The sequence below is a fragment of the Pelodiscus sinensis genome, chromosome 3, assembly GCF_049634645.1.
Source record: "Pelodiscus sinensis isolate JC-2024 chromosome 3, ASM4963464v1, whole genome shotgun sequence".
Lineage (NCBI taxonomy): Eukaryota > Metazoa > Chordata > Testudines > Trionychidae > Pelodiscus > Pelodiscus sinensis.
In genome coordinates, this window is record NC_134713.1 from 108,550,072 (window position 1) to 108,576,282 (window position 26,211).

Below are 26,211 nucleotides of genomic sequence, written 5' to 3' on the forward strand. Positions count from 1 at the left end.
ATTTTTAATTATATTATAGTTGCTATTACTAAATGGTTCAACTGCATTCGCCTCTTGGACCTGATGCTGTGCACCACTTAGAATTAAATCAAGAACTGCCTTTCCCCTTATGGGTTCCAGAACTAGCTGCTGTAAGAAGCAGTCAAATGTTGTATGGAAATTTTATCTTTGAATCCTGTCCTGAGGTGCCATGTACCCACTCAATATGGAAACAGCTGATATCCCCCATTATGACTGGGTTTTTTTCTGTTTTTGTGGCCGCTCTAATCTCCCTGAGCATTTCACAATCACCGGGCAAGTTGCTGGTGGAATATTCTTATTGCTATAATCTTATTTTTCTAGTATCGAGTTTCTACCCATCCAGAGTCTATAGTACTGCTTGATTCATTTAAGATTTTTACTTTATTTGACTCTGTACAGAAATTTGGTGGAATTGTGATAATCAGTGGGATACAGTAATACCAGGTATTCCACCAAATTTCTGTGATGCTATTTTATATCAGTCTGTATCCTCATTTAATACTGGGACTCAAATTCACTCATCTTAGCATTTGGACTTTTAGTGTTTATATCTTGTAAAATTTGTTAATAGTTGTCTGCTTTCATGTGATTTTATTGAATAAGCCTCTTTCCTTGCACTGCTTCTCTTCAGTTCCTACCTGTACTTTATCTATTTTTACCTTCGCCTCTTTACTAGGATATAGAGAATCCCTTTTAATAAACTCCCCTAAGGGATGTACCCACAAATTTTTTGTTCCTCTATACCCATCACCTTTCCCACAGCCCTTAGTTTAAAAACTCCCATATAACCTCTTTTAATTTTACATGACAGCAATCTGGTTCCTCTTTGTTAGAGCTGAAGCCAGTCCTTCCTGTATAGACTCCTCCTTTCCCAAAAGGTTCCCCAGTTCTTAATACACCCAAATCTTTCCAACCAATATCATTGTGTCCCTTACAAATTAATATCCTGCTTTTCTGCCTCTCTCACTGGCCTTGTGTGCCAAAAAAAGAAGTATTTCAAAGAATGCTATCATGGATGTCCTAGATTTTAATCTCTACCTAGCAGCCAAAATTTGGCTTATAGAATATCTCTTCCTGTGCCACTGGTTCTTACTTATTTCATGACACTAGTTCCTCCCCAGCACTGCTCTCAAGACTTTCTAGATGTCTTCAGAGATCCATAATCTTTGCACCGAGTAGACAATCAACACACGGTTCTCCCAATCATCACAAACACACTAATCTTTATTTCTAATGGTTGAGTCCCCCCCATTAATATTATATGTCTCTTCCTAATAACTGGGGTTACCTTCCGGGGGGGAGTATCCTGTTTGAGGGAATATTATGACATCATCTGGAATGATACACTACACTGCACTAACCACTACTCACCATCATGGTTTCTCCACTTCAAAACAAGCACCTTCATTGATTTTACCCCATGCTGTCCCTCATTCTTAGGAAAAGCTGCCTGTAAACTCCCATACCACCTGATTGTCCTGTTTTTTGACAGAGGGACTAAGGTTAGAAATGCCACCATGGCTGTACACTCAGAAATAGGGGGGAAAAGACAGGAGAAGAAAGGAAGCTTCAAAATATAGAAAATATAGATGGTACTATGCACTGGTCTTTTTAGGTCTATAGACATTTTCTGTGTTGAGCAACTGCAAGATTAGAGTTTGATTCTGAAATATTAAAGTTAATGGGAGGTTTTCCACTGACTTGAGTGGGAGCAGGGTTGATCCATTAGTCCCTAAATGTCACCTCAGAGCTGGTAAAAAAAGTGCTGCTAAGAACGTGTTCACATATGGTTCATAAGTACTTTTGAATACATGCATTATATTTTTTTAAAATTTCTATATTAAATGGCATTATTTTACATTTTTTAACCATAAAAAGTTTTAATGAACATTTTCATTTCATTTAGTCATGCTTGTTTGTGATACAGAGAACTTAAATAAATGTATTAATTTCTACCTGATGACAACTGCTAAAATAACCAGAAGTCCCTTGATTCATAAGGACATCGAATCAGACAACACCACCACTTAGGATGTGTCTACACTGCACCATTATTTCAAGATAACTAGCATTATTTTGAAATAACAATGTGAGTGTCTACACAGCCATGCTGTTATTTCGAAATAATTTTGAAATAATTTCAAAATAACGGATGGCTTATTCTAAAATCTGTAAACATCACTGCAACAGGAATAACGCCTATTTCGAAATAGCTGTTTCAAAATAAGGCATGTGTAGATGCTCACTGCTGCTATTTCGAAATAGCTCCTCCCCAGGGCCATTCTAAGTTATTCCTCCCCAGTGCCTCCTGGGGCTCTAAATCAAGATAGCACATCTACGTTAGGGAAGCCTGCCTCGGACTAATTTTGAGGCTTTCCTGCAGGGTAGAATGCTATTTCAAAATAAGCTATTTCAGAATAACTACTCCAGAATAGTTTATTTCTAAATAGCCATGCAGTGTAGACGTACCCTTAGTCTCTATGCTGTAAATTCTTCAGCACTTCAGCTGGGTTTGTAACAATACCCAGCACAATGAGACCCTAATCTGGTTTGGGGCTTCTAGACATTATTGTAATAGGAATCATTTTAAAATATTGTATTAATTGAGTTCTCTTTATCTGTAGTGCTCAAAGCAGACAAAGTATCTTTATCACCATTTCACATATGTGGAAACTGAGGTACAGACAGCTGAACTGATTTTTCCCAAGGTCACAGAGCAGGCTGGAGCAAAGCCCTGCTGTCCTATCCAATGGGCCATGCTGCTTAATGCCTTATGCTTTTAAACATCATTAATAATGTAATAATGGAGGAAACATAACAAGAAATCTGCAGACACATCAGAAGCAAAAATCTTCCTATAGATTAGTTTACAACTGTAGGCCTTTGAAAGTATAAATATTTTAAAATGATTTCCTGGTTTTGAACAGTATTGTATTTGTTGTCTATATGAATAGATGACACATACAGCCATTCAGAATCAGTCGCTTACCTTGAAGCCTTTGCATAACATTGGCAATATCTCTGGAAGATCTCCCCACTAGCCTCGAGGCAGCCATGGTTTCTTTGCAGAAAAAAACCCGTTCAGTGACAGAATCTCCACACCAAGCCGCAGACCTCAACAGGATGGAGAGTTTGGACTACTTCCTTTTAGAAATCATCACTTAGCTTCAGCACAGCGTGCATCCAATGAGTCACAGCAGCCTTTTCCCCCAATGAAAACACAGTACTTGCTCGCAATGATTGTGCTATTGCACTGTCCTTTCCTCAAGAGACCTCGGAAACCTGAAAAAAGAAAGCCCCAAGCTTTAGAGAAACCTGCACCAGTTCCTGTAAAACTAAGAACCATAATCTTATTAGCTGTTCTAACACATAAAGAGTGCCATATACCCTATTGCTCAAGCCAGAGACACAATTAACACTGAAAGCCTGGTTGGCAATCACTACTACCACTGAAAGTGCACAAACAAATTATTAAAATTAACTGAACACATGCCAGACATTGATACTCCAGTACATCAAATATTAAAATACTCTTACTTCTAAAGGAAGAAATATCAAGTCCTTGATAAAACTGAAATGGTTTAAAACTATCGTTATATTTCATTGTTTTAAAAAGAACAGGTAATAACTGTTAATCAGTAATTCTGCTAGATTTCTGTCAAGAATCTGAAATATCTCACTTTACTTCGGTGATTTAAAAAAAAAAATAACATGCAATGTACAGTAAAGTTGCTTTTTTGGTCACTTGGTACAAGATTTGAAGTGTAATTAACAATACAGATCTTTAATTCACCACTGTTACTCCAGTTTTAGGCTAGTGTAACTCTACTGAAATCAACAGACTTACATCAATATACAATGGCGCTGTTAGAGCAGCAAATTGGACCTTCAAAATACTACTGTAAAACAACATCCTGACTTCTGAACAGCAAGACAGGACTTCCAGAAACTTTTGTTTTTCAGTGGAAAATAAATTAGTAGATATAATATTGTTTCCTACTTTGTTTTATCCATAGTACGCGCACACAGCCCCACCGCCCTACCCCCCACAACACATACAGAGTATGTCTACACTACAAAGTTAATTCGAACTAACAGCCGTTACTTCAAATTAACTTTGATAGGCGCTACACATGCAAACCGCTAGTTTGAACTTAATTCGAACTAGCAGAGCACTTAATTCGAACTAGGTAAATTTCATTCTACGAGGACTAACGCCTAGTTCGAATTAAGTAGTTCGAATTAAGAGCTGTGTAGCCACTTAATTCGAACTAGTGGGAGGCTAGCCCTTCCCAGCTTGCCCTGGTGGCCACTCTGGGCCAAACCAGGGAAACTCTTCTGCCCCCCTCCCGGCCCCGGAGCCCTTAAAGGGGCACGGTCTGGCTATGGTGCTTATACCAGGTGCAAGCCTGCCAGCACCTAGCCAACAGACCCTGCACCTGGCACAGCATGAGCCAGCCACCCATTGCCACCCAACCCTCTGCCTCTTCCTGGGACTAGGCTGGTGGCTCCCAGAAGCCTGCCTGGGACCGTAAGAAGTGGGTGCACGCCTGGTCTAGTGCAGAGATTGTGGACCTCATCCAGGTTTGTGGGGAGGCCTCCAACGTCCACGACCTCCGCAATAGGCACAGGAAAGAGGACATCTAGGGCAGGATAGCTGCCAGCCTGGCCACCAAAGGCCACATGTGAACCCAGGAGCAGGTTTGCATGAAAATCAAGGTGGTCCAGTGAGATCCCTGACCCTGAGCCCTGAGCTTAGAACATAAGAACGGCCGTACTGGGTCAGACCAAAGGTCCATCTAGCCCAGTAGCCTGTCTGCCGACAGCGGCCAACACTAGGTACCCTGGAGGGGATGGACCAAAGACAATGACCAAACCATTTGTCTCATGCCATCCATCTCTAGCCTTCCACAAACCAGAGGCCAGGGACACCATTCCTACCGCCTGGCTAATAGCACTCCATAGACCCAACCTCCATGACTTGATCTAACTTCTCCTTAAACTCTGTTATAGTTTTAGCCTTCACAGCCTCCTGTGGCAAGGAGTTCCACAGGTTGACTATTTGCTTTGTGAAGAACTTTCTGTTATTAGTTTGAAGCCTGCTACCCATTCATTTCATTTGGTGTCCTTTAGTCCTTCTATTATGGGAACTAATGAAGAACTTTTCTTTATGCACCCTCTCTACACCACTCATGATTTTATAGACCTCTATCATATTCCCCCCTCAGTCTCCTCTTTTCTAAGCTGAAAAGTCCTCTCTTCATATGGGACCTGTTCCAAACCCCTAATCATTGTAGATGCCCTTTTCTGAACCCTTTCCAAGGCCAAAACATCTCTTTTGAGGTGAGGAGATCACATCTGTACACAGTGCTGAAGATGTAGGCGTACCATAGTTTGATACTTCCCCTCCTCCTTCTTCCCCTGGCTTCCTCCTTCCCCCTCCCCCCCTCTCTCTTCCCCTCTCCCACCTCCTTGTCCCAGTCTCCCCAGAGGTTAATTCCCCCCCCCCCCAGTTTTGTTAAATAAAGAGAGTTTCTATTTTTGAACACACGTGTCCTTCATTTTTTACATCAGGAAGGGGGGCTAGAGAGGTGTAAGTGGAAGGAGGCGAGGGAGGAATGGGGTACGAGCCCCCGATGGGGAGGACTGGGGTGGCTCTGCGGGCTTCTCGGGGTGGAAGCTCTCCTGCAGGGCCTCCTGGATCCTGACAGCCCCCCGATTTACCCCCCCAGATGGCAGCCTGCAACAAGTGCAGCCGGGTTGACTGCCAAATGTTGCAATGTACCGAGTGCAGGCACTCGGGGCACTCCAAGACAGGACTGCTTTGCTGTCCCTCATCGAGGTAGACAAGCAAGCGGGGAACCCTGAGAACTGTCTGTCCGGGGTGGAGGTCGTAAGCACAGCCCTCGGCTAGCCTGAGGCAGCAGCTCCACGCTCTCAGTCCTAACCTGATGCCCTGCCGGCACCTGTTCCGGCCAGCCTTAACTTTGGTTCAGGGTCCACTCAACGTGGACATGCTAGTTTGAATTAGCAAAACACTCATTCGAATTAGTTTTTAGGTCTAGATGCACTAGTTCGAATTAGCTTAGTTCGAATTAACTAATTCGAATTAAGTTAGTTCGAATTAGTGCTGTAGTGTAGACATACCCACAGAGACCTGCACACCCCTCTGACACAGCAGAACTGTTCTTGACACAGAGCCTGGGAGTGGGTGGGAAAAATAATCTGAAGACCCAGTTTTGTATTCCCCTGATCCTGGAGCCAACTAGCAGCCAAAATGCCTCCCGCCATTACAGAAAACAGCCATTAGACTTTTCTACATTAGGCAGTCCTAGAATAGTCCTGTGGAGTCCATCTGACCACCATCTGAGGATTGCAAGAACACATCATATTACAGCTTCATCCTCACAGGGTGCATCTACACAGCACCATAAGTTGAAATAAGATATAGAATTTGAGCTACGCAAATTGTGTATCTTATTTTGATGTTATTTTTAAATAGATTATTTCAAAATTTGTTGGCGTCTGCACAACACTCATTTCGAAATAAATTGCTATTCTAAAACATCCCTTACTCCTCGTGGAATGAGGTTTACAGTGACATCAGAATAGCGAGCCCATTATATTTTGAAATGGGCATGCTCAAAAGACATGCAATAGCTCTTTCTGGATACCTCCAGCATCCCAAAATAGTGCTGCAGTGTAGACGTAGCCATAATGTCCCTTTCTGCCTTTGAAACATTGCCTACACCATTACGTCAAGAGAATCCCTGTCTGCCATTTTAGGGAAGGCCTTGGTCTTCTTTGCACTGCCAGAATAGTACACAGTGGATAGAGCAAAGACGGGCAGCAATTCAGCCCACTGTTCCTATTTGCAGTTGCTGTGGTCAATATTTTACACCAAAGAGTGTATGATTCTGCAGACCTACTTCTCTTAATCCTAACAGTTTTACATTAGTGTGGCTCCACTGATTGTACCTGTTTCTGGTTGCACCTGTTTCAGGGAGAAGGCAATCATGCTCTGCAATATTATCTATATGGTATTGCTGTACCAACACCAAGAAAATGTGAAACATGGATTCTGCTGGAACTGATTTGCTATCGTTTGGTACCATAATGTAGGCAAGGTGCAGGCATTTTTAATTACATGAATGTGGAGGCGCTCCAATCCAGGGCTCTCTGACGCAGTATTATAAGCACCTCCCTACTTGTTTACTCTCCAGTTAAAAACATAAGTAATGTCCTGACAGTTACAAACAGTCAAAAGCTGGTGTGGATAGGTGGATGTTTCAACCAGGGAGAAACATGGTCAGAGAAACTGTGGGATGCAGCACACTCTAGTCTATACTACGACCTTACTAGGAAATAACCTCCAACCCAAGTGCAAATTCATAAGCAGTGCATCGATACTACCAAGCCCATTATTTCAAAATAATGGGCCATAGAATTCAAACTCTGTTCACCTGCTTTTCTTCAGGAGTAGCACTAACTCCAAAATAGTAATTTAAAAATAATGGTAGTGTGGATGTTCTGGTGCTATTTTGAAATAAATTACTCCCCAGAGTAATTCAAACTAATTACTCCCCAGTGCTAAATGGGGCTCTTGGACTAATTCTGAAGTTTTCCCGTAGTGTGGACATGCTAGTTCAAATGTGTTATATTGGGAGTTCTTAAGTCAAATTTAGTAATTTTGAAATAGTTTCCTATGGTAGAACTGGCCTAAATGATTAACTTTTAATATCTATATACACAGTTTATTAATGTATTTAGTGAGTAGTTCAATGATAGGCATATTAATTGAATTCACTGTATGTTTAATATTCAAATACAGGCAGTCCCCGGGTTACGTACAAGATAGGGACTGTAGGTTTGTTCTTCAGTTGAATCTGTATGTAAGTCGGAACTGGCATCCAGATTCAGCCGCTGCTGAAACTGACCAGCGGCTGACTACAGGAAGCCCGAGGCAGAGTTGCTGTGCCCCGGGCTTCCTGGAATCAACCACTGATCAGTTTCAACAGGCTGAATCTGGACGCCAGTTCTGACTTACATACAGATTCAACTTAAGAACCCCAGCAATCCCCAAGTCAGCTGTTGCTGAAACTGATCAGCAGCTGATTCCAGGAAGCCCGGGGCAGAGCAACTCTGCCTCGGGCTTCCTGTAGTCAGCCGCTGGTCAGTTTCAGCAGCGGCTGACTTGGGGACACCTGGGGCAGAGCAGCTGGGGCAGAGCAGCAGCTGAATCAGGACGCCTGGGGCAGAGCAGCTGGGGTGCTGCCAGGTTGGTCCAGTAGCGCCCAGAGCGGCGCTGCGGGACCAACCGGCAGTGCCCCAGCTGCTCTACCACAGGCGTCCAGAGAAAAGCCTGGTCTGCTGGGGGGAGGGGGGCGCACTAGCTGCGCCCGCCCCCCCTCCCAGCAGACCAGGGAGACGCAGACGGTGGACCGAGACGCACCGCGGTCCCGCCGCCCGGGTCCTCTGCGGCTTTGCTCCGCCTCTCCCTGGTCTGCTGGAGACCAGCAGACCAGGGAGACGGGGAGCAAAGCCTCGGAGGATGCCGGCAGCGGGACAGCCGCAGCGCGTCTGGGCTGTCCTGCTGCCCACGTGCTCCGCATCTCCCTGGCCTGATGGGGGGGCCTCCCCCCCAGCAGACCAGGGAGACGTAGAGCAGCTTTTCTCGCCCCGGAGGACGCGGGCGGCGGGAACGCGGCGCATCTGGGCGTCCTGCCGCTCCCATCCTCCGGGGAAAGAAAAACCCCGTTCGTAACTGCGGATCCGACATAAGTCGGATCCACGTAACTCGGGGACTGCCTGTAACTAGTCTTGTTAGTGTTTTATCAAGAGAGATTCTTTTTCATATTAATATAATAAAAATACTGTTTTCCTAAAATGCTTGTATGAACTGGGTGTGGGTGCTCATTTATTAACCCATAGACAAACATGTGAACTTAGATCCTCAGCTGGTATAAATCAGCAAAGCACCACTGAAGTTAACATTGTTTTAGCCCAGCTGAAGAAGATATTTCTACTCCTTAGTAAATCCAATTCCAATATAAAATAACATGGAAAATGGTGCAGTGTGTGCATGTATAGATTTTCCTTACATATACTTTTTCTCTGCATAAAATGTGTAGGTTGAGCCAGTTCACCTTTATAAATGGGACTGTAGCAACTAATAAATTATCTTGCTAAGATTAAAGAATGAGTGCTATGTAATGAGAATTCATGACCCTAAATACCTAAATAATAATTTGAAAGCTCCTTTGTAAGCAGTGGGAAGCGATTCTAATGTAAAGAGGGGGAAATAAGCTGCAACAGATGGGGAGAGAAAATGGTATTAGCACACACAGAAACAACACCATCACCACATTCACCGCATCAGCAAGTAAGAAACATAAGAACATACAGTGGACATTACCAACACAGATAAAAGCAATATTCTTTCTTGTCTAGTATCCCATCTCAAGTAGTGGCCACCACGTGATGCTTCAAACGAAGACAAAAAACAAAACCCAAAACTCCCACAATGTTCATTGCCGTTATTAAGTACATTGTATGGGTAGTATATTTTTTTCCTCGCTTCCACAGGCAGTCAGTTCATATCTCAAGACATGAGATTTGTTTATTATGATGTTTTCCTTTTCATAGCTGCAAATACTATTAAAAGTTCAATTACACTAACATTTTACAGCATTTACAGAAAAACATTTCATTATGAAAAATTAGCAGGTTTTGCCATTGCATATCAGACATATGTATTAAAAAACTTGAAGGAAGCAATACACTGAAATACTGTATAGGTTTATGTTATACAGTGTTATGTCAAAACACTGTATAGGTTTATAACCATTTGGAGTTCTTTGTTTTTAATGGCAATTTCATGGCTTAAACAGCAATGCGTGATAGCTCTAAATACCATCATTTCTATAAAACCAAAATACTCAGCAGTCTAAAAGCTGCTTTAGGCTTTAGCATTTTACAGGTGACTAAATCCTTATATTTGTTATTTTTTTAATCTTTCCCTTTATTGTTTATGTTTATTGTTTATGTTTAACAGTTTATAGTTTATGTTTAACACAGTACTGAACTGCATTTGCTTATTTTTTGTGTCTCTATTTGCTGCCTGATTGTATACTTCCAGATCCACATGAGGAGTGTGATTGGTCACTTTGTAACTATAGTGTCCATAACTCTCAGGTTGTACTGTCCAGAAGCTAAGGATATGACATAAAGATGATGATGTAGTCTTAACATTATAATAAACATTCATCTCATTTTAAAAAAACTTCATTTCTATCTGCCTGCATGCAATGGGGCAAAATTATACCTGATATAACTCAGTTTTTTTCATTAGGCCCACGTATGATGCAGTGTGATCATAAACTAAAAATAAAAGATGGATAGTCAATTTCTGCCCTCAGATGTAAGTTCAAACCCCAGCAAATTTAATTGTAGTTGTGCAAGTCAATCCACAAGCAGAAATCAGCACTGGTTTTAAACTCTGTAGAATGTGTTATTTTTTCTGCAAATTCCAGAAAAAGGATGTCTTATCTCATGTAAGGTACATCTACACTGCAATGCTATTTCGGGATATCAGAGTATCCCATAATAGCTATCCCGCATCTTCACAGCAAACCCATTATTTTGGGCTCACTATTCCAATGTCCCTTTAAACCTCATTCTACGAGGAGTAAGGGATGTTTCAGAATAGCACTTTATTTTGAAATTTGGCACTGTGTAGACAGTGCCAAATGATGAAATAAGCTATTTCAAAATAGCATTGAAATAAGATATGCAATTTGCGTTGCTCAAATTGTGTATCTTATTTCGAGTTACAGTGCAGTGCAGACGCACCTGTAGAGAACAGGAGTACCAAATCTCTCATTAATTGCCTTTTTGATTATAATGCCTACATTATTTCACATCACTTAGAAACCCTTGTGTACTTAAAAATAGGCCACTAAATGAAAATAAGCATGTCTACGTTTATTGGTAGACCTGGACCAACCACAAAAGGAGCTGGTGGTATTTCACTCTTCTACTCTTCCGGGTTTATAAAACATTCAATAGTCTTTAAAAAATATGAAGTATTTTCAGAATGCAATCTAACACTCTCACTAACAACAGAAAAGTTGCTTCCTGGTTGAAAAATGGAAAACAGCTAAATATGTGTCTGTGTTTTGCTAAAAAAAAAAAAAAAAAATCAGTATTTTTTGAGAAGCTGAGTGTTTGCTTTTTACATGAGCACCATTTTATACATAATATTTAATGGGAGCAATTAAGAATCTCTACCCCTTTGAAATTATCAGTTTCTGATCCTCTTATAAATTGATCCCACTGCCTTCTTAGGTCTCAATTTTTAAAAAATGTTAGTAGCACAACATATCACCCTTCTTTACCTCATTGAATTCATTGATCTTTTTAAAAATGCTTTGTTGGCCTTAGATAAGAGGCACTATCAAAATTAAAAGTATTTGTATTATTATGTTTATATCATAATAGAAAAAAAACTTATATCCATAAGGGCATACAAAAGTATCTTTGTAGTATTTACAGTATGAAGAGTATTGTGAATTACAATTATTGTTAGTAGATATAAATCCATAGTAGAGTGTTACTAACCCAACATAATGAAAATTCACATTTATGTTAAAATAGAGTAGAAAGGAGAAGGGAAAAGTAGAAATATATAAATGACAGGATGAATGCTTAACTAAAAAAGAAAGTAAAGTTCTTTTATATTACTAATCATGTTCTGCGTATCACAATGTTCAGATGATAAGGATCTGGCCACTTGTCATCAGAATGAGTAAACAATAGTCAACTTAAACTAACATAAGCCTGGTGCAAACAGATTTAAAATGGACATAGAGGCCTCAAATAGATTTAAAAATTGGTTTTGGTTAAATTGGTTCTAGCTTTGTGTGTTGACAAGGACAGAGTTGGGATTACAACTCAGGAGTTCTCGACTTCCAGCCCAATGCTAATATTTGAAATTATGCTCCCTCTGGCCATGTCTTCACTAGAAAAATATTTAGAAATTAGTAAATTCAACGTAACAAATTCAAACTAGCGTGTCCATACTATGGGGAAGCCTTGACATTAGTCCAAAGCAGGCTCCATTAATGTGGACGTGCTACCTCAACTTAGAGCCCCAGGAATCGCTTGGAAGTAATTAGTTCAAATTATTCTGGTGAGTATCACCACAGCATCCACACTAACACTATTTCAAAATAACTATTTCAAAATTAGTGTAATTTCCCAAGAAAAGCAGGAATACAGATTTTAAAATATGTGGCCCATTATTTCAAAATAATGGGCTTAGTAATGTGGGCTCTCTGCTTATAAATCCAACCTCAGGGGGGTTATTTCAAAATAAAGTCCTACTGGTAACCAGGGTTCTGACAGAAAGTTATAAAGCAGATGGATATATTCTTATGCAGCCCAAAGAGCTCATTTACAGCTATTTCAACTACACTACATTAATTCTCTTTGAAGGAGAAAGTTTAAACTTGAAAAGCTTTCAGATAATAGGTTTCAAGCAGAGGTACCATTTGGTTTTTAGCCTTTTGAATAAAAGAAAGAAATTGCTATTGGACTACAATTAAATTGTGAATCTGTACTTGCTTGCTAATGCATTGTGCAGTGCAACAAGCCTGTGTATGTTGGTGCTCTCCAAAATCTGCTGGATCTTAAACATAGATTGCATAAGATAATGGAAAAAAATCAGTTTGGCTATGGAAAATGTTTTGATTCTGCTGTCTCCAACTCCCATCCCTATCACTTTGTACTTCCTTTTTTTTTCCTCCCCAACATAATGGATAGCTTTCAGAAGAAAAAGGCGAAGGAAGATGTAGATATTGACCTTTCAAAAAGAACTCACTATAGAGGCATTCAAACAGGATTCTCGGTTGTGAGCTATGATAAATGTCTCCACACCCAAAATGAAAGAACTAATTTGGGAAAATTATCAATTTTTTTGCCTGAAAAAGTAAATGAAATTCCCTCTCTGGAGCCTCAGATGCTTCTTGTTCTGGGAATTTATCTCTCTACATACTTTTGCACCTTAAAAGCACAAAGTTGAGGGCTTATAATATGAACATAGGGAGGTCTGGGAATTAGGTGTCATATTTAAGGGAAACTGTATGACAGTGTAGCATATAGCATATTCATTGTGCAAATGACCTTTACCTTATTCAGAAGACCATTAAAATAGTCAATGAGGCTCCAATCCTGTAAGTATAAAGGGATGTGCTTAACTTTCGGTGTGTGAACAGTCACACTGACTTCAGTGCAACTAGTCACATGTTGTGCAAACATCTGTGGGAAGGAGATCTAAAAGTGTATTTGATTTCTATATGTTCTGTGAAGTCAGGCAAAATATAACAGTTAAGGTGCCTACCTTCTTGGATAGGTACGTTCTCTGGTAACTAGCCACACTCGCAGTTTGCACCATAGCTACACTTCTATTTTTAGCACAATAACACAGATGTAGCATGGGTATGTTTACTCAAGCTAGAAATTTTACCTCCAGCTGGAAGTGTAGCCTTACCCTAATGCAAATTTAAGTTATCGTATTTGTTCCACTCAGAAAGAAAAATACTAAAATTCTTGATCAGTCCTGAAACTTTCAAGCAAAAAGGGTCATGTGGTATATGGTGATAAACACTCCCATTCCTGTCCAAACGAAAATTTCTAATAGGGGTTTTTTTTGACACGAGGCATCCATACTAGTGTAAATTGAGCAGCCCCCTGCCCACAGGCACCTGTTAACCAGTTACTCCTTACTAGGTAATGAAGCATTTTTTAATAAGACAAGTTCACATTTTAATAAACTAAAACAAATGCCCCAGCCCAATTTATATTCATGATTATGAAAACTCTTGAGTACAGTCTATTTAAATCATAACAGTCTGAAGAACAACTATTTATTAAAACAATTAATTTATTAACTGGAAAAAGTGCAGAGCTGGTTCACATGTTATGAAAAGGAATATGATTGTCTATATTAAAGAAACCAAATGGAAGGGAGCAAAGAGAAGAGATACTGGAGAAGGCAATTCCATAGTATAATGCTACTATGGAATGTCAAATAAGAGAAATGGAGATTGAGGCAGGAATGTGCAGTGGTCGTGGATGGGATAATTCAGAAGATATTTTGATGAAGTCAGCTCTTACTTCCCCTAAATGATGTATGTACATATGCACCATGAATAGGATGAGAGGAACAACAACAAAAGTGAATTTAGGGTGGGGGAGATGGACCATGTTGTACAAAAATTATAAAGAATGCAAGAGTGGCTCCAATGATAAATCTTAATGGCCGGCATGGGGAAGGGCAGTAAATGCTTAAAAAAGGTAGCATGGCAGCCAAGAGTCTGGACAGAGAAATAAAGAAGGAGAAACTTACAATACACCCACACACATGATTTGGTAGTCAATACATTCCTCCCTAAGAAGGAAGAACATTGGATCAGAGTGGTACTATGAAATTGTAGATGGTTTACTAGGGAGTAATCTGAGTTGAAGAACATCAAAAACCATAAGATCACATCAGGGAAAGTTGTGCAACTAAACACTGAATACAGGTTTGACCTCCCTGATCTGTTACCCTTGGACCTGACCAGTCCCAAACTAGGAATTTTGCCGTACCTGGGGAGGTCATTTTGGGGCCCCCAGCCAAGCTCTGTTCCTCGCTTGACCACCAGACTCCCTACTGGCTCCCCCCCTACTGGTGGCCCAATTGCTGTTCCAGGCTCCCAGCCCCATCAGCCCTGCCACTGCTCCACGAGCTCGGTTCCTGGCCCTGTCGCAGCAGCCTGCTGCCCCATAGGAAAAGAGACAGAATCACCATGAAGGTGAAAGAGGCTGGCTGGGGGTACATGCCCCTTATCTGGGTCTACTCTAACCCTGAGCCTCCCACCCCACCCTTTATGCTGACTGTGGGGGGTGAAGCTCCCTCCCCAAGATTCATATGGAGACATTGCTGGCTATTCCCCTTCATCAGGGAGTGAGGTTAAAGTGCACAGGGGCCAGATGAACCTGGGCCTGCCCCAGCTAGGGGACATGCATCTCTCCCCTGGCTGCACCTGCTAGAGCTGCAGTGGCTATAAGGAGGCACTTCTCACCTGGCCACAAGCTGCTGCGGTGACAGAGGGCTGGGGCTGTCCTCTCTCCCTGAGACAACCTCTCATCCCAAGCCCTGTCCCAGAGAATGATTAAATGAAGCATGTACATTTTCATTTTATTTTTAAAGAAAATTAAGTTAAGGACCTTAGCAATGGTGGTTAAATATGCTAGTATTAAGTATAAGAAGAAAAAGGTCCAAACCAATGCAGAAATCCAAGAGCTGGAAACTTAATTAAGTTAAAAAGGAGTTTAAAATGAACATGTTGAAGTAGATCTGTTTAGAAGAGTTAAGAGAAAATACAAAAAAATGATGGAAACATAATGCAAACAAAATTCCGGAATGTGCAAAGAGTCTACTTGATGAAACAAAAACAAAAGTCTTTCCCCTCCAGTGATATCTGATGGTGGAATAAGTTTGAAAAGTTGTAGAGAAAAAGAACAAACATTTTAAATTTCAGCAAGCAACATTCCAATTAGCAGGATTTTCAGAAGTATAAAAAGCCAAAAAGCCAGCAAAGAAAAAGGTGGCAGTCACAAAGGCTAAAGCTATAGGCTTTTATGCTTGTCGTGAAACACAGGAGGTTAAGAAGGAAATATATAGACAGGCTAAGACCTACAAGACAACTAAAGATATTGGTGAGATCAAAATAAATTGAAAGTGGAAATACATTGATCAATGAAAACAAGATTAAGGAACAGGGGAAAAATTACTTTGAAATGTTTATGAATGAGAAGACTCCAAGAGAATCATGATGTATGATAAAACCAAACCTCTGCTGGCACCAGTACTAAAAGCTGGGTCTGCTGGCACCAGTACTAAAAGCTGAAAAAAGGAAAAGCAACATAAAAAATAAGATCACTCTCGGCTGCAATAGCATAGCAGTAAGAACACGGATGGACGTGCAAAAGTCTGAACTTATTGACGCAACTGTTTAATTCCATCATGACTGAAAAGACAGCTGATGTCTGAGACAAATACTAGTACTAATTCACCCTAAAAGAAAAAGAGACATACAACACTGTGCAGTTACCTCAGCATTAAATGTATAAGTCACACGATGAAGAAAGAGGGAGACACAGAAGACTTACTGGGATAAAGGTGTCTATTTGAAAAAGAAATGGCATGAAAATCAGAGATACAAAACAGAGTATATGATCTATAGATCTGATGATGCATTGCGAGAAGACAATGAGACTAGTCTGGAGGGGCCAATCACTACCACCAGGAACAGAAATTCAAGTACCTAGGTTTGATAGGTTAATAGTGTACTCAATAATAAACTTATATGCAGAACAAGAAAGGTATGGACTAAATGGAGAGAAGTGTATGGAGGAATTGGGATAGGAGAATGACCATCAAATTGAAAAGCAAAGCTCATAAGACAGTAATTATCCCTACACTTTTGTATAGCTTTCAATGCATAGCAATGAGGAATTTTCAGAATTAGATCCTTAACACAGTGGAAAGGAAAATGTTAAGATGGATGCTTGGCATTATCAGACTGGACCATATTCATAACAAACAAATTAAGAGAAATGTGAAAGTTGTACCAATTATAAGAAAGCCAAGGGAATCCAAAGCTTAGGGAATTTAGCTGGTTTGGACAGATGAAAAGAGCATAAAAAGAATACAGGAAATAGAGTGAGGGTCTGAAAACTAGATTGATAGATATTATATAAAAGGATATCATTAGCTGAAGAGTTTCCAAAGAATTGCTCCAAGACAGACTCGAATGGAGAAGAAATGACCCCATATAGATGAAAACAAATACTAGAAGAGGAGAATATGTAATTTGCACAAGACTTTGAGCACTTCAGTAATTAATGTCCACCCAGTTGTATTTCTTAATGAATGGTATAAAATGGAATTGCCTCTGGTTTAGCCAGTTTCTGAAGACAACATACTAAAAAGTAAGATACCAAATGAAAAGAAATCCAAAAAAGCAGAGACAATGTTTTAAACTTCACATTTGAGCATGATCAGTTTTTTTTCTTGGACACACCTTCTTTTTCTTTGAAACATTTTTGTTATATTTATTCTAGATTTGATTAAAGAATGTTTAAAATATCCACAAAAATAATAAACAGGTGGCTGCTTTCAGAAACAATGAACGCCACCAAATATTACAATATTGTACTCATAAAACATTTTGTGCTTACCACTTAAGATTAAGTACAACATTCAGTAAAGTATTTCTATAATTCTTAATTAGGCCAACATAGCACACAGACGATGAAAGTAACATTTTAATGCAATTTAGCAACATTTTGTTCTACAGACTTGAAGTGTTAAAGCACATCTTATCCTTTGTGAGAATGATTCTCAGAGATCACTCATGGTTGATAATCATCAATACAAAAACAAAAACAAAAGTCCTTCCTGGGTTTAGGAGCATAAGAACAGCCACACTGGGTCAAAGCAAAGGTCCATTTAGCCCAGTATCCTGTCTGCAGATAGTGGCCAATACCAGATGCCCCAGAGGGAGGGAACACAATGGCTGTGTCTACACTGGCCACTTATTCCGGAAAATCAGCCGCTTGCCAGCTATCTACACTGGCCCCTTGAATATCCGGAAAAGCACTGACGATCTACTGTAAAATTGTCAGTGTTTTTCCAGAAAAATTATGCTGCTCCCGTTCGGGCAAAAGTCCTTTTCTGGAAAACTGTTCCGGAAAAGGGCCAGTGTAGACAGCACAGTAGTGTTTTCCGCAAAAAAGCCCCGATCGCGAAAATGACGATCGGGGCTTTTTTGCAGAAAAGCGCATCTACATTGGCACGGACGCTTTTCCGGGAAAAGTGCTTTTCCTGCCAATGTAGACACGTTTTTTCCGGAAATACTTATAACGGAAAACTGTTCCGTTTTAAGCATTTCCGGAAAAGGGTGCCAGTGTAGATGTAGCCAATAGGTAATCCTCACATGATCCCTCTCCTGTCATCCATTTCCATACAAACAGAGGCTAGGGATACCATTCCTACCCAACCTGGCTAATAGTCATTGATGGGCCTAACCTCCATGAATCTATCTAGCACTTTTCTGAACCCTGTTAAAGTTCTAGCCTTCTCCACATCCTCTGGCAAGGAGTTCCAGAGGCTGACTGTGCACTGATTGAAGAAAAACTTCCTTTTGTTTGTTTTAAACTGCTGCCTATTAATTTCATTTGGTGACCCCCTAGTTCTTATATTGTGGGAATAAGTAAATAACTTGTCCTTATTCACTTTTCCCACACCAGTCATGATTTTATAAGCATGATTTCGTGTTTCTTTCAGACAACAGCCTCAGCACTTGTTAGATTCTCCCAGGCATCCAGAAACAACATAGTCTCCCCACAAATCACACAGGAACAGATTATGATCTCCTTACTGACACTGCTAAGCACTTACTCACAAGTAGTCTCACTAATATCAATTGGGTAACTCATGAATATCTGCTCATCACTTTTGAGCAAGCGGTTCACAACCCAGCCCATAACAGCAGACTATGAGAATAGTTCAAACAGGAACCTCTTCCACTACTAATACTATAAGCACTAGTGGAGAAATCAAGCCCCCTGCCTCAATGTCAAAACCCTGGAAACAGCCTTGACCTGATATTTCAGATATGGTGGCCTTCAAAGTTTTTACACACATGCTCTCACAAAGACAGACAGACACATACATACACACCGCTGCATTTTGTTTGCATTTTTGTTGCAATATGCTTTTTCCTTTCTGCATCACCACAGCCCAAGCTGGACAAATACATACAGTTATAACCTGACAAGTCACATGTTCCTAGATGATACGTTGCTCTGTCGCCAGTGTCAGGAATGGATGCTGTTGTAACGTGTGTGTGCAATTTCCTTAGCCGTTAGAGTGTATTTCCCCCCTCTCTCCTGGGTAAGCGTGTGATCTATAAAACCCACTGAAGTCAATGGCAATTCCTCGCTGATTTCATTGGGGTTTCGATCAGGCTCACGAATAGTTTCTGCGGGGGGGGGGGGGCTGTTACGCCTCACAGGGGTTGATCCAAATCCCAGACTTTCCTATTCCCACTCAGCTGCATTATGAACGCCACCCATATCCCAACCCACCGCCACAACTCGAGCCACCGCGTCCCTGGCTCCTGCTTCGCAGCATCTCCCCCTGAGCCAGCAAGAGAGCGGCCCCTCACGGAAATGACACGAGAGAAACTGACTGAGCCATCTTCACACAGGATGCAGCGCCCAGCCCGGGGAGGGCACCGCGGAGCTTCTCCCGGACCGCACCGTACCTCTCCCGCAGGGCTCCAGCGTCGCGCTGCGCTGCTGCCGCCCGCCCGGACAACCGGCCCCTCGGCGGGCGAGAGCGCCTGCCTCGTTCTGCGAGTGTTTGCAGGAAGCCCCCGGCTGCCTGGTTACCGGCGGCAACAATCCCACACACGCTGCGGCCGTACACACGCGGCTGCACCTAGCAGCGGCCACCTCCTCTCTCCTGCAGGCAGTCACGCCCCGCGGACCCTCCCCGCCTTCCCCTCGCCGGGGCTGCAATGGGGGAGGCAGGTGTGTGAGTGGAGGGTTGCAAGCCCCTTGCACGTAACAGGGGCCCCTCCTCTCAGGGCTCTGGTCCCTCCCAGCCGTTTGCCTCGCCGGGGATGCACTGCGCGTAACTGTGGGAGAGGCTGAGTGTATGTAGGCGATGCAGGGCTTCCCTGCTCAGAGAGCACCCCCACCCCTACACACGCACACGCCACCAGCAGCAGCAGCAGCAGCAGCACACACACGCACACGCTAGCCCGCCCCCTTGCAGTGTTTCCCAGGCAGCGGCTGAGCTGTCATTTGCCCCCAGCCTTCTCCTCTGTCTGTCCCCGCCCACCCTGGGGAGGTTCCCTTTAGTGGGAGGAGGCGGCCCCGTCCCTCCTTCCCTCCAATCTCCTTCTCGCGGCTCCTTGTGATTTGCTTTGCAGCAGCCCAAGCGCCGCGCCGGGTCCAAAGCAGCTATTTCTGAGGGGCGAAAATGGACCCTGCGAGACAGCGCTCTACATTTTGCAAGCACAGACTCCCATGTGGCGCACGCAGCTGTTCGGATGCCCGCAAGGAAATGTGGGTCGAAATTGCAAGAGCAATCCACGTGGGCACCAATTCCCTCCTTTTACATGCATACCCGCATGATTTACCAGCTCAATACTTAGCCACTCAATCGCACTTGTACATTTGCACTAATATAAGGGCAGAAATATAAGGGCACCTGTAATGTTAGAGGCGTGCTTCCGCCCCAGCTAAAAACGGGGCAAAAATATTCTGTAGTAATGATCCAAAAAGACTACTGTTTATTCTTTGCTTGTATGGGGCCTTCATGGCACTTCACAAATATTAATGATTTAATCAGTCCTGTTCGAGGAAACTGAAGAACAGAGAGATGTGAGTGACTAACATAATATGATAGAGATGTAGCCGTGTTAGACTGGTGTAGCTGAAACAAAATACAGGACTATGTAGCACTTTAAAGACTAACAAGATGGTTTAATAGGTGATGAGCTTTCGTGGGCCAGACCCACTTCCTCAGATCAAATAATGGAAGAAAATAGTCACAACCATATATACCAAAGGATACAATTTAAAAAAAATGAACACACAGGAAAAGGACAAATCACATTATAGAACAGAAGGGGGATGTGGGGGGGGGGGGAAGGAAGGTGAATGCCAGTGAGTTAATGATATTAGAGGTGGGGAAGGGGAAATGTCTGTGAGTTAATAGTATTAGAGGTGATAATTGGGGAAGCTATCTTTGTAATGTGTAAGATAGCTGGGGTCTTTGTTAAGTCCCATGCGGAGAGTGTCAAATTTTAGCATGAATGCCAGTTCAGAGGATTCCCTTTCAAGTGCAGATTTGAATGTCTTCTGAAGTAGGATGCAGGTTAGCAGGTCATTGAGACATTTCCCCTTCCCCACCTCTAATATCATTAACTCACTGGCATTCACCTTCCTTCCCCCCCCCCCCCCCCACATTCCCCTTCTGTATTTTGTTTTAACATAATATGATCACACTAGAAATATTTGAGGGATCTAGGAATACAAACTAGATCTCTTGACTCCCATTCCTGAGTTAGAAACACAATATCAACCTTCCTTCAATAGCATCACAGCAAGGTTTTGTACCATCACTGTGCTGTATTTTTTAGTAAGGAATTACAGGTGTCTCTTTTATTTTAAAGTTTTTCCCCCCTTTATCCATTTTTACTACATTTTGGGTGAAAGCTTTTCCATACTAAAGATAGATTTTTTTTCTCATTAGGCATCTGTGTTCACCTCTCTTCTGTGGCACCAAGAGAAACAAAGGTGTGGTATTTGGCTGCAAAGTGAAAAGGGGAGAGGAGCAGAGCCAGTGTGGCATGTTGTTTACCTTTCCCAAAGCTCTCAAGATCCTCTCTGTGACAACTAGAACTTAGCAACACTAGAGCAGTCTGGATTTGTGGGTGTCTTGGCTGGCTGAAGGGGAGGAGGGTGTCAGAGTTAGCAAAAGTGCTCCATGACATCCCCCCAGCAGAATACAGATGATTTAACTTAAGATGTCAGTGCTGCCCTTTCAGTACAAATTTATAATCTGCAGCATCAACATTATTCAGAGGGGGGTAAATATGCAGTCTATAAACTGGTCCACACCAGTGTTCCTCTAATTTTTCCCACCCTGAGTGGAGCAAATTTTGTTATGGGTGGAGGTGTGTGGCAGGGTGAGGACAAAGCGTTCTAAATGTGGGAGAGAGCTCAGGCTTGGAGCAGAGCATTGGGGTGCAAAGGAGGGAGGGAACTTATTGGGGATGCAGGTTCTGGGTGTGGCCAGATATGAGAGGCTCAGATCTGGGACAGAGGGTTGCAATACAGAGGTGGAAGAGCTCTGGCTGAGGATGCAGGCTATAGGATGGAGCTGGGTTGAGGGATTGTGTGTGAAGGAGGTTGCTCCAGAGCTACAGTGAGCATGTGGGCTGTGAGGGAAAGGCACCACTCCCTGCTGTGGCAGCTCTGGAGCTTGTACCACAGGATAGGCATCTCTCCCCCAGCTCCCACAAGTCAGCCAGTACTGGGTTGGAGCTGGGGAAGGCCCTGACTGCAACAGATCCTGGAGCTATGGCAAGGATCCCAGGGTCAAGCCTGTCCCTTTCCTGGCCACAGCAAGCTGGAAGCCAGGCTCTTTAGGGGTGAAGGAGGGGCAGCCCTTCCCTGGTTATAGCATATCCCTGGGTGGGGTCGTTGACTACCTGCCCGTTGCTAAATAGGTAGTGACGCAGCTGCGCAGCTTACACGAAATTATGCCTATATTACCACTTAAGTCCATGTAACTTCTGTCACCCAAAGATACCACCTAAGCAATGTAAGTTATAGCAACCTAAGTGCTGTCCACACTGGTGCTATTTCTGTAGCAAATGCTCTCCTGTGGACATAGCTTTCGGGAAGATGGCAGAATTATGTCCACAGGAGAGTATAGCTCGCCTTCAACAGATGTGCAGATGTAGTGCTATAGTGTAGACTTGCCCATAGTGTGACAGACAATAGAGCCACAAAGCTAGAGCCATGACATCTAGGGATGAGTATGAGGTCTGCAGCCTTAAATGGCAAGTATTCTCTATGCAGTTTTGGGGTGTATGGATTTGGGAGGTCATGCCCTGAGTCACTTCTGCAAAACCTCCTCACTCCAGGGCAAGCATACCCAGAGATAGTTTGCCTTAAATTTTCCTCTTCTTCAGGTTTCTGTGTAGGAGTGGGTCATAAAGCCCACATTTGCTTTGCCTTCTTATAAAAAAAATCTCCATTTGCCTTGCTACTGTGTATCTCACATTATGTCAGTTGCAGCACAGAAGGGAGCAAAAGGAAGTGGGTGGTGACATACTTGCTGAGTTTCCCCTTAAGATATACCACATCTTGTTGCTAGAGAATCTCCTTGTCTTGCTTGTTGTCTCCTTCCAAAAGTTTGGTTTTCTTTCATCTTCCTGAGCAAAGAGTATGAGAATAAGAGAATTGTTTCATTATACGACTATTACATTAAAATAAATAAATGAGCACATCAAGTATACAACTATTTTCATAGTTGTCTTATGAAATCTATATATACAGTTAAAACTATTGAGACATATTCCACCTCTCAGTTACGCTAGACAAGTCCAGAGAATCATCACTGACTTCAGTGCAGTTACTCTGGATTTGATGTGGTGTCACAGAAAACAAGAATTGGCTCTTTAGTGAGTGGCCTACATGAGTAGCCTTTCTTCATCTAAGATGGCAAAAAGTCTGTTGTAACCAAGACAGGTCTCCTGCTATAAGCTAGTTCTGCTAACTGCACTTGCATACTTAGAATTTGCAGGATGCGCCATTGAACTGTAACAGCGCTTTGGTTGGATACAGAGGGGCTACGTCTACACTGGCCCCAAATTCCGGAAAAGGGATGCAAAGCAGGTAAGTCAGAATAGGGAAATCCGTGGGGATTTAAATATCCCCCGCGGATTTAAATAAACATGGCCGCCGCTTTTTTTCCGGCTTGGGGAAAAGCCGGAAAAAAGCGTCTAGACTGGCGCGATCCTCCGGAATAAAGCCCTTTTCTGGAGGATCTCTTATTCCTACTTTCCTACCTTTCAGGAAAGTAGGAATTTATTCCTTTCAGGTAGGAAAGTAGGAATAAGAGATCCTCCGGAAAAGGGCTTTATTCCGGAGGATCGCGCCAGTCTAGACGCTTTTTTCCGGCTTTTCCCCAAGCCGGAAAAAAAGCGGCGGCCATGTTTATTTAAATCCGCGGGGGATATTTAAATCCCCCGCGGATTTCCCTATTCTGACTTACCTGCTTTGCATCCCTTTTCCGGAATTTGGGGCCAGTGTAGATGTAGCCAGGGAGTGCATGGCTCTCACAGTCAATGTTGTGTGCAATCACCATGTACTTCACTTTATGTGCATACCACTTGAGTAATACTGATAGGGGGAAAAATTACATGGACAGAAACCAGTAGAATCTGACAATCCTGTGCATGGGCAAGAGTAAACAAAATGTCTTGTGGAGCACATATAGGACCCCAATAGGGAAAGGTGCAAGACATCAAGGCACCCCCTGCTTACCACCCAGATGACTACTGGAAACATCTAAGATTGAACAAAAGGAAGGAAAAGGCCCAGGCTTCTCAGCTTGTGAGAATAGATTATTAGATCTATTTTTAAGGTAAAGAAATTACATGTAACAAGTTTCTTAGAGTATTACGCTTAGCTGGCATGTTTTGTTTTGCTTAGTAACTTACTTTGATCTATTTTCTATCACTTGCAACCACTTAAATCCTACTTTTTATATTTAGTAAAATAACATTTATTTATTAATAAACCCAGTGTAAATAATTGTTTCTGGTGAGAAAAAGGAGACAGCAGCTGTGCATATCTCTCTTTCATGGATAGTGAAGGTGAATATCTTATAAGCTGTATAAACTTTATGCATAGTGTGATGGATTTATCTGGGGTTTTAGTCCTATTGGAGCTGTGCAACTAGGGGCTGCATCAAGTCCCTTTGACTGAGCCTTCCCAGAGCTGAGTGGATCTGAGTGTCTGTATTGCTCTGATGTGGGTTGTGACCTCAATCCTGTGCCGTTGCATGAGGAAACCGGAGGGTCTGATTGATCAGGACAGGGTAGTAGGGTACCCAAGAGGGCCAGTAGAGAGGCTCAGTGGTATTTCAGCCCACCAAGTGACAGTCTCAAGGGGAGTCTCTGTGACTGAACCTGCCACAATACTAATGTTGACTTTACAAAGTGAAACACACAAAATTTAATAAATACCATCATTAAAGATGACTCAGCACCTTAATACTTCCCTTATATATTATGCAGCATTAGATATTCAATCACCTATTATTTAAAAAAAATCCTGCCTCATTCACTGCACAGGTTAAAAGTTGTTCTCCAGCTGCTGCAGCCAGCCTCGGGCCGCTCCTGCCTGACTCATTTATAAACAGGGTTTGCTTCACTCTATAAATCTTACTAAATTAAGTGAGACAGGATTTCCTTAGTTTTATGGTATGATGTGATTTGGAAACTAGTATTTCTATGCATGCATGAGCACTCCTATTAGAATTAAAGAATCATAGGACACTAGAACTGAAAAGGACCACAATAGGTCATCAAGTCCAATATCCTGCTGTCACAGCAGGACCAAACACCATCTAGATCATCCATGATAGATATCTAACCTGCTCATAAATATCTCCAGTGATGGAGATTCCGCAACCCTCCTAGGAAATTTATTCCAGTGTTTAACCACCCTGACAGTTAAGAAGTTTTTCTTAATGCCCAACTTAAATCTGTCTTGCCACAATTTAAGCCCATTGCTTCTTGTCCTGTCATCACAGGCCAAGGAGAACAATTTTTCTCCCTCGTCCTTATAAAACCCTTTTAAATACAGGCAGTCCCCGACTTACGCGGATCCGACTTATGTCGGATCCGCACTTACGAACGGAGCTTTCTCGCCCCGGAAGTCGGGGCGAGAAAGCCCCGTTCGTAAGCTGCTCCGGTGCCCCTGGTCTGCTGGAGACCATCTCCAGCAGACCAGGGGCACCGGGCGGGTTCCCGCGCTTCTGAGGCTTTGCCAGAGCAAAGCCTCAGAAGCGCGGGAACCGCTGCTGCTGCCCCTTGAGACCCGGTGCCTGTGGTCTGCTGGGGACGGTCCCCAGCAGACCACAGGCACCCGGACTGAAGCCGCAGCCGCGGGGGGGTCCCGCGCCTCTGAGGCTTTGCCAGAGCAAAGCCTCAGAGGCGCGGGGAACCGCCGCTGCTGCCGCTTTGACTGAAGCGGCAGCAGCGGCGGTTCCCCGCGCCTCTGAGGCTTTGCTCTGGCAAAGCCTCAGAGGCGCGGGACCCCCCCGCGGCTGCGGCTTCAGTCCGGGTGCCTGTGGTCTGCTGGGGACCGTCCCCAGCAGACCACAGGCACCCAGACTGGAGCGGCAGCAGCGGCGGTTCCCCGCGCCTCTGAGGCTTTGCTCTGGCAAAGCCTCAGAGGCGCGGGACCCCCCGCGGCTGCGGCTTCAGTCAGGGTGCCTGTGGTCTGCTGGGGACCGTCCCCAGCAGACCACAGGCACCCAGACTGAAG

At 42.8% G+C, this 26,211-nt stretch overlaps 1 protein-coding gene across 11 annotated transcripts in view; it reads right to left on the minus strand.

Annotated features, from left to right (window-relative positions):
- SYNE1 (spectrin repeat containing nuclear envelope protein 1) overlaps positions 1-19,847 on the minus strand; it is a 488,224-nt gene extending 468,377 nt beyond the window's left edge. For 8 of the 11 annotated variants that reach the window (XM_075924462.1, XM_075924463.1, XM_075924461.1 and 5 more), the window contains exons 1-2: positions 19,398-19,846; positions 3,011-3,303 (exon numbers count right to left, since the gene is read on the minus strand). In XM_075924462.1, coding sequence (XP_075780577.1) covers positions 3,011-3,077 — 67 coding nt within the window. In that variant the 5' untranslated portion in view covers positions 3,078-3,303; positions 19,398-19,846. Of the gene's footprint in view, positions 1-3,010; positions 3,304-19,397 lie in introns of all 11 variants that reach the window. The other 3 variants (XM_075924456.1, XM_075924455.1, XM_075924464.1) reach the window with 1 other exon arrangement.
- Between the last annotated feature and the right edge of the window lie 6,364 nt (positions 19,848-26,211).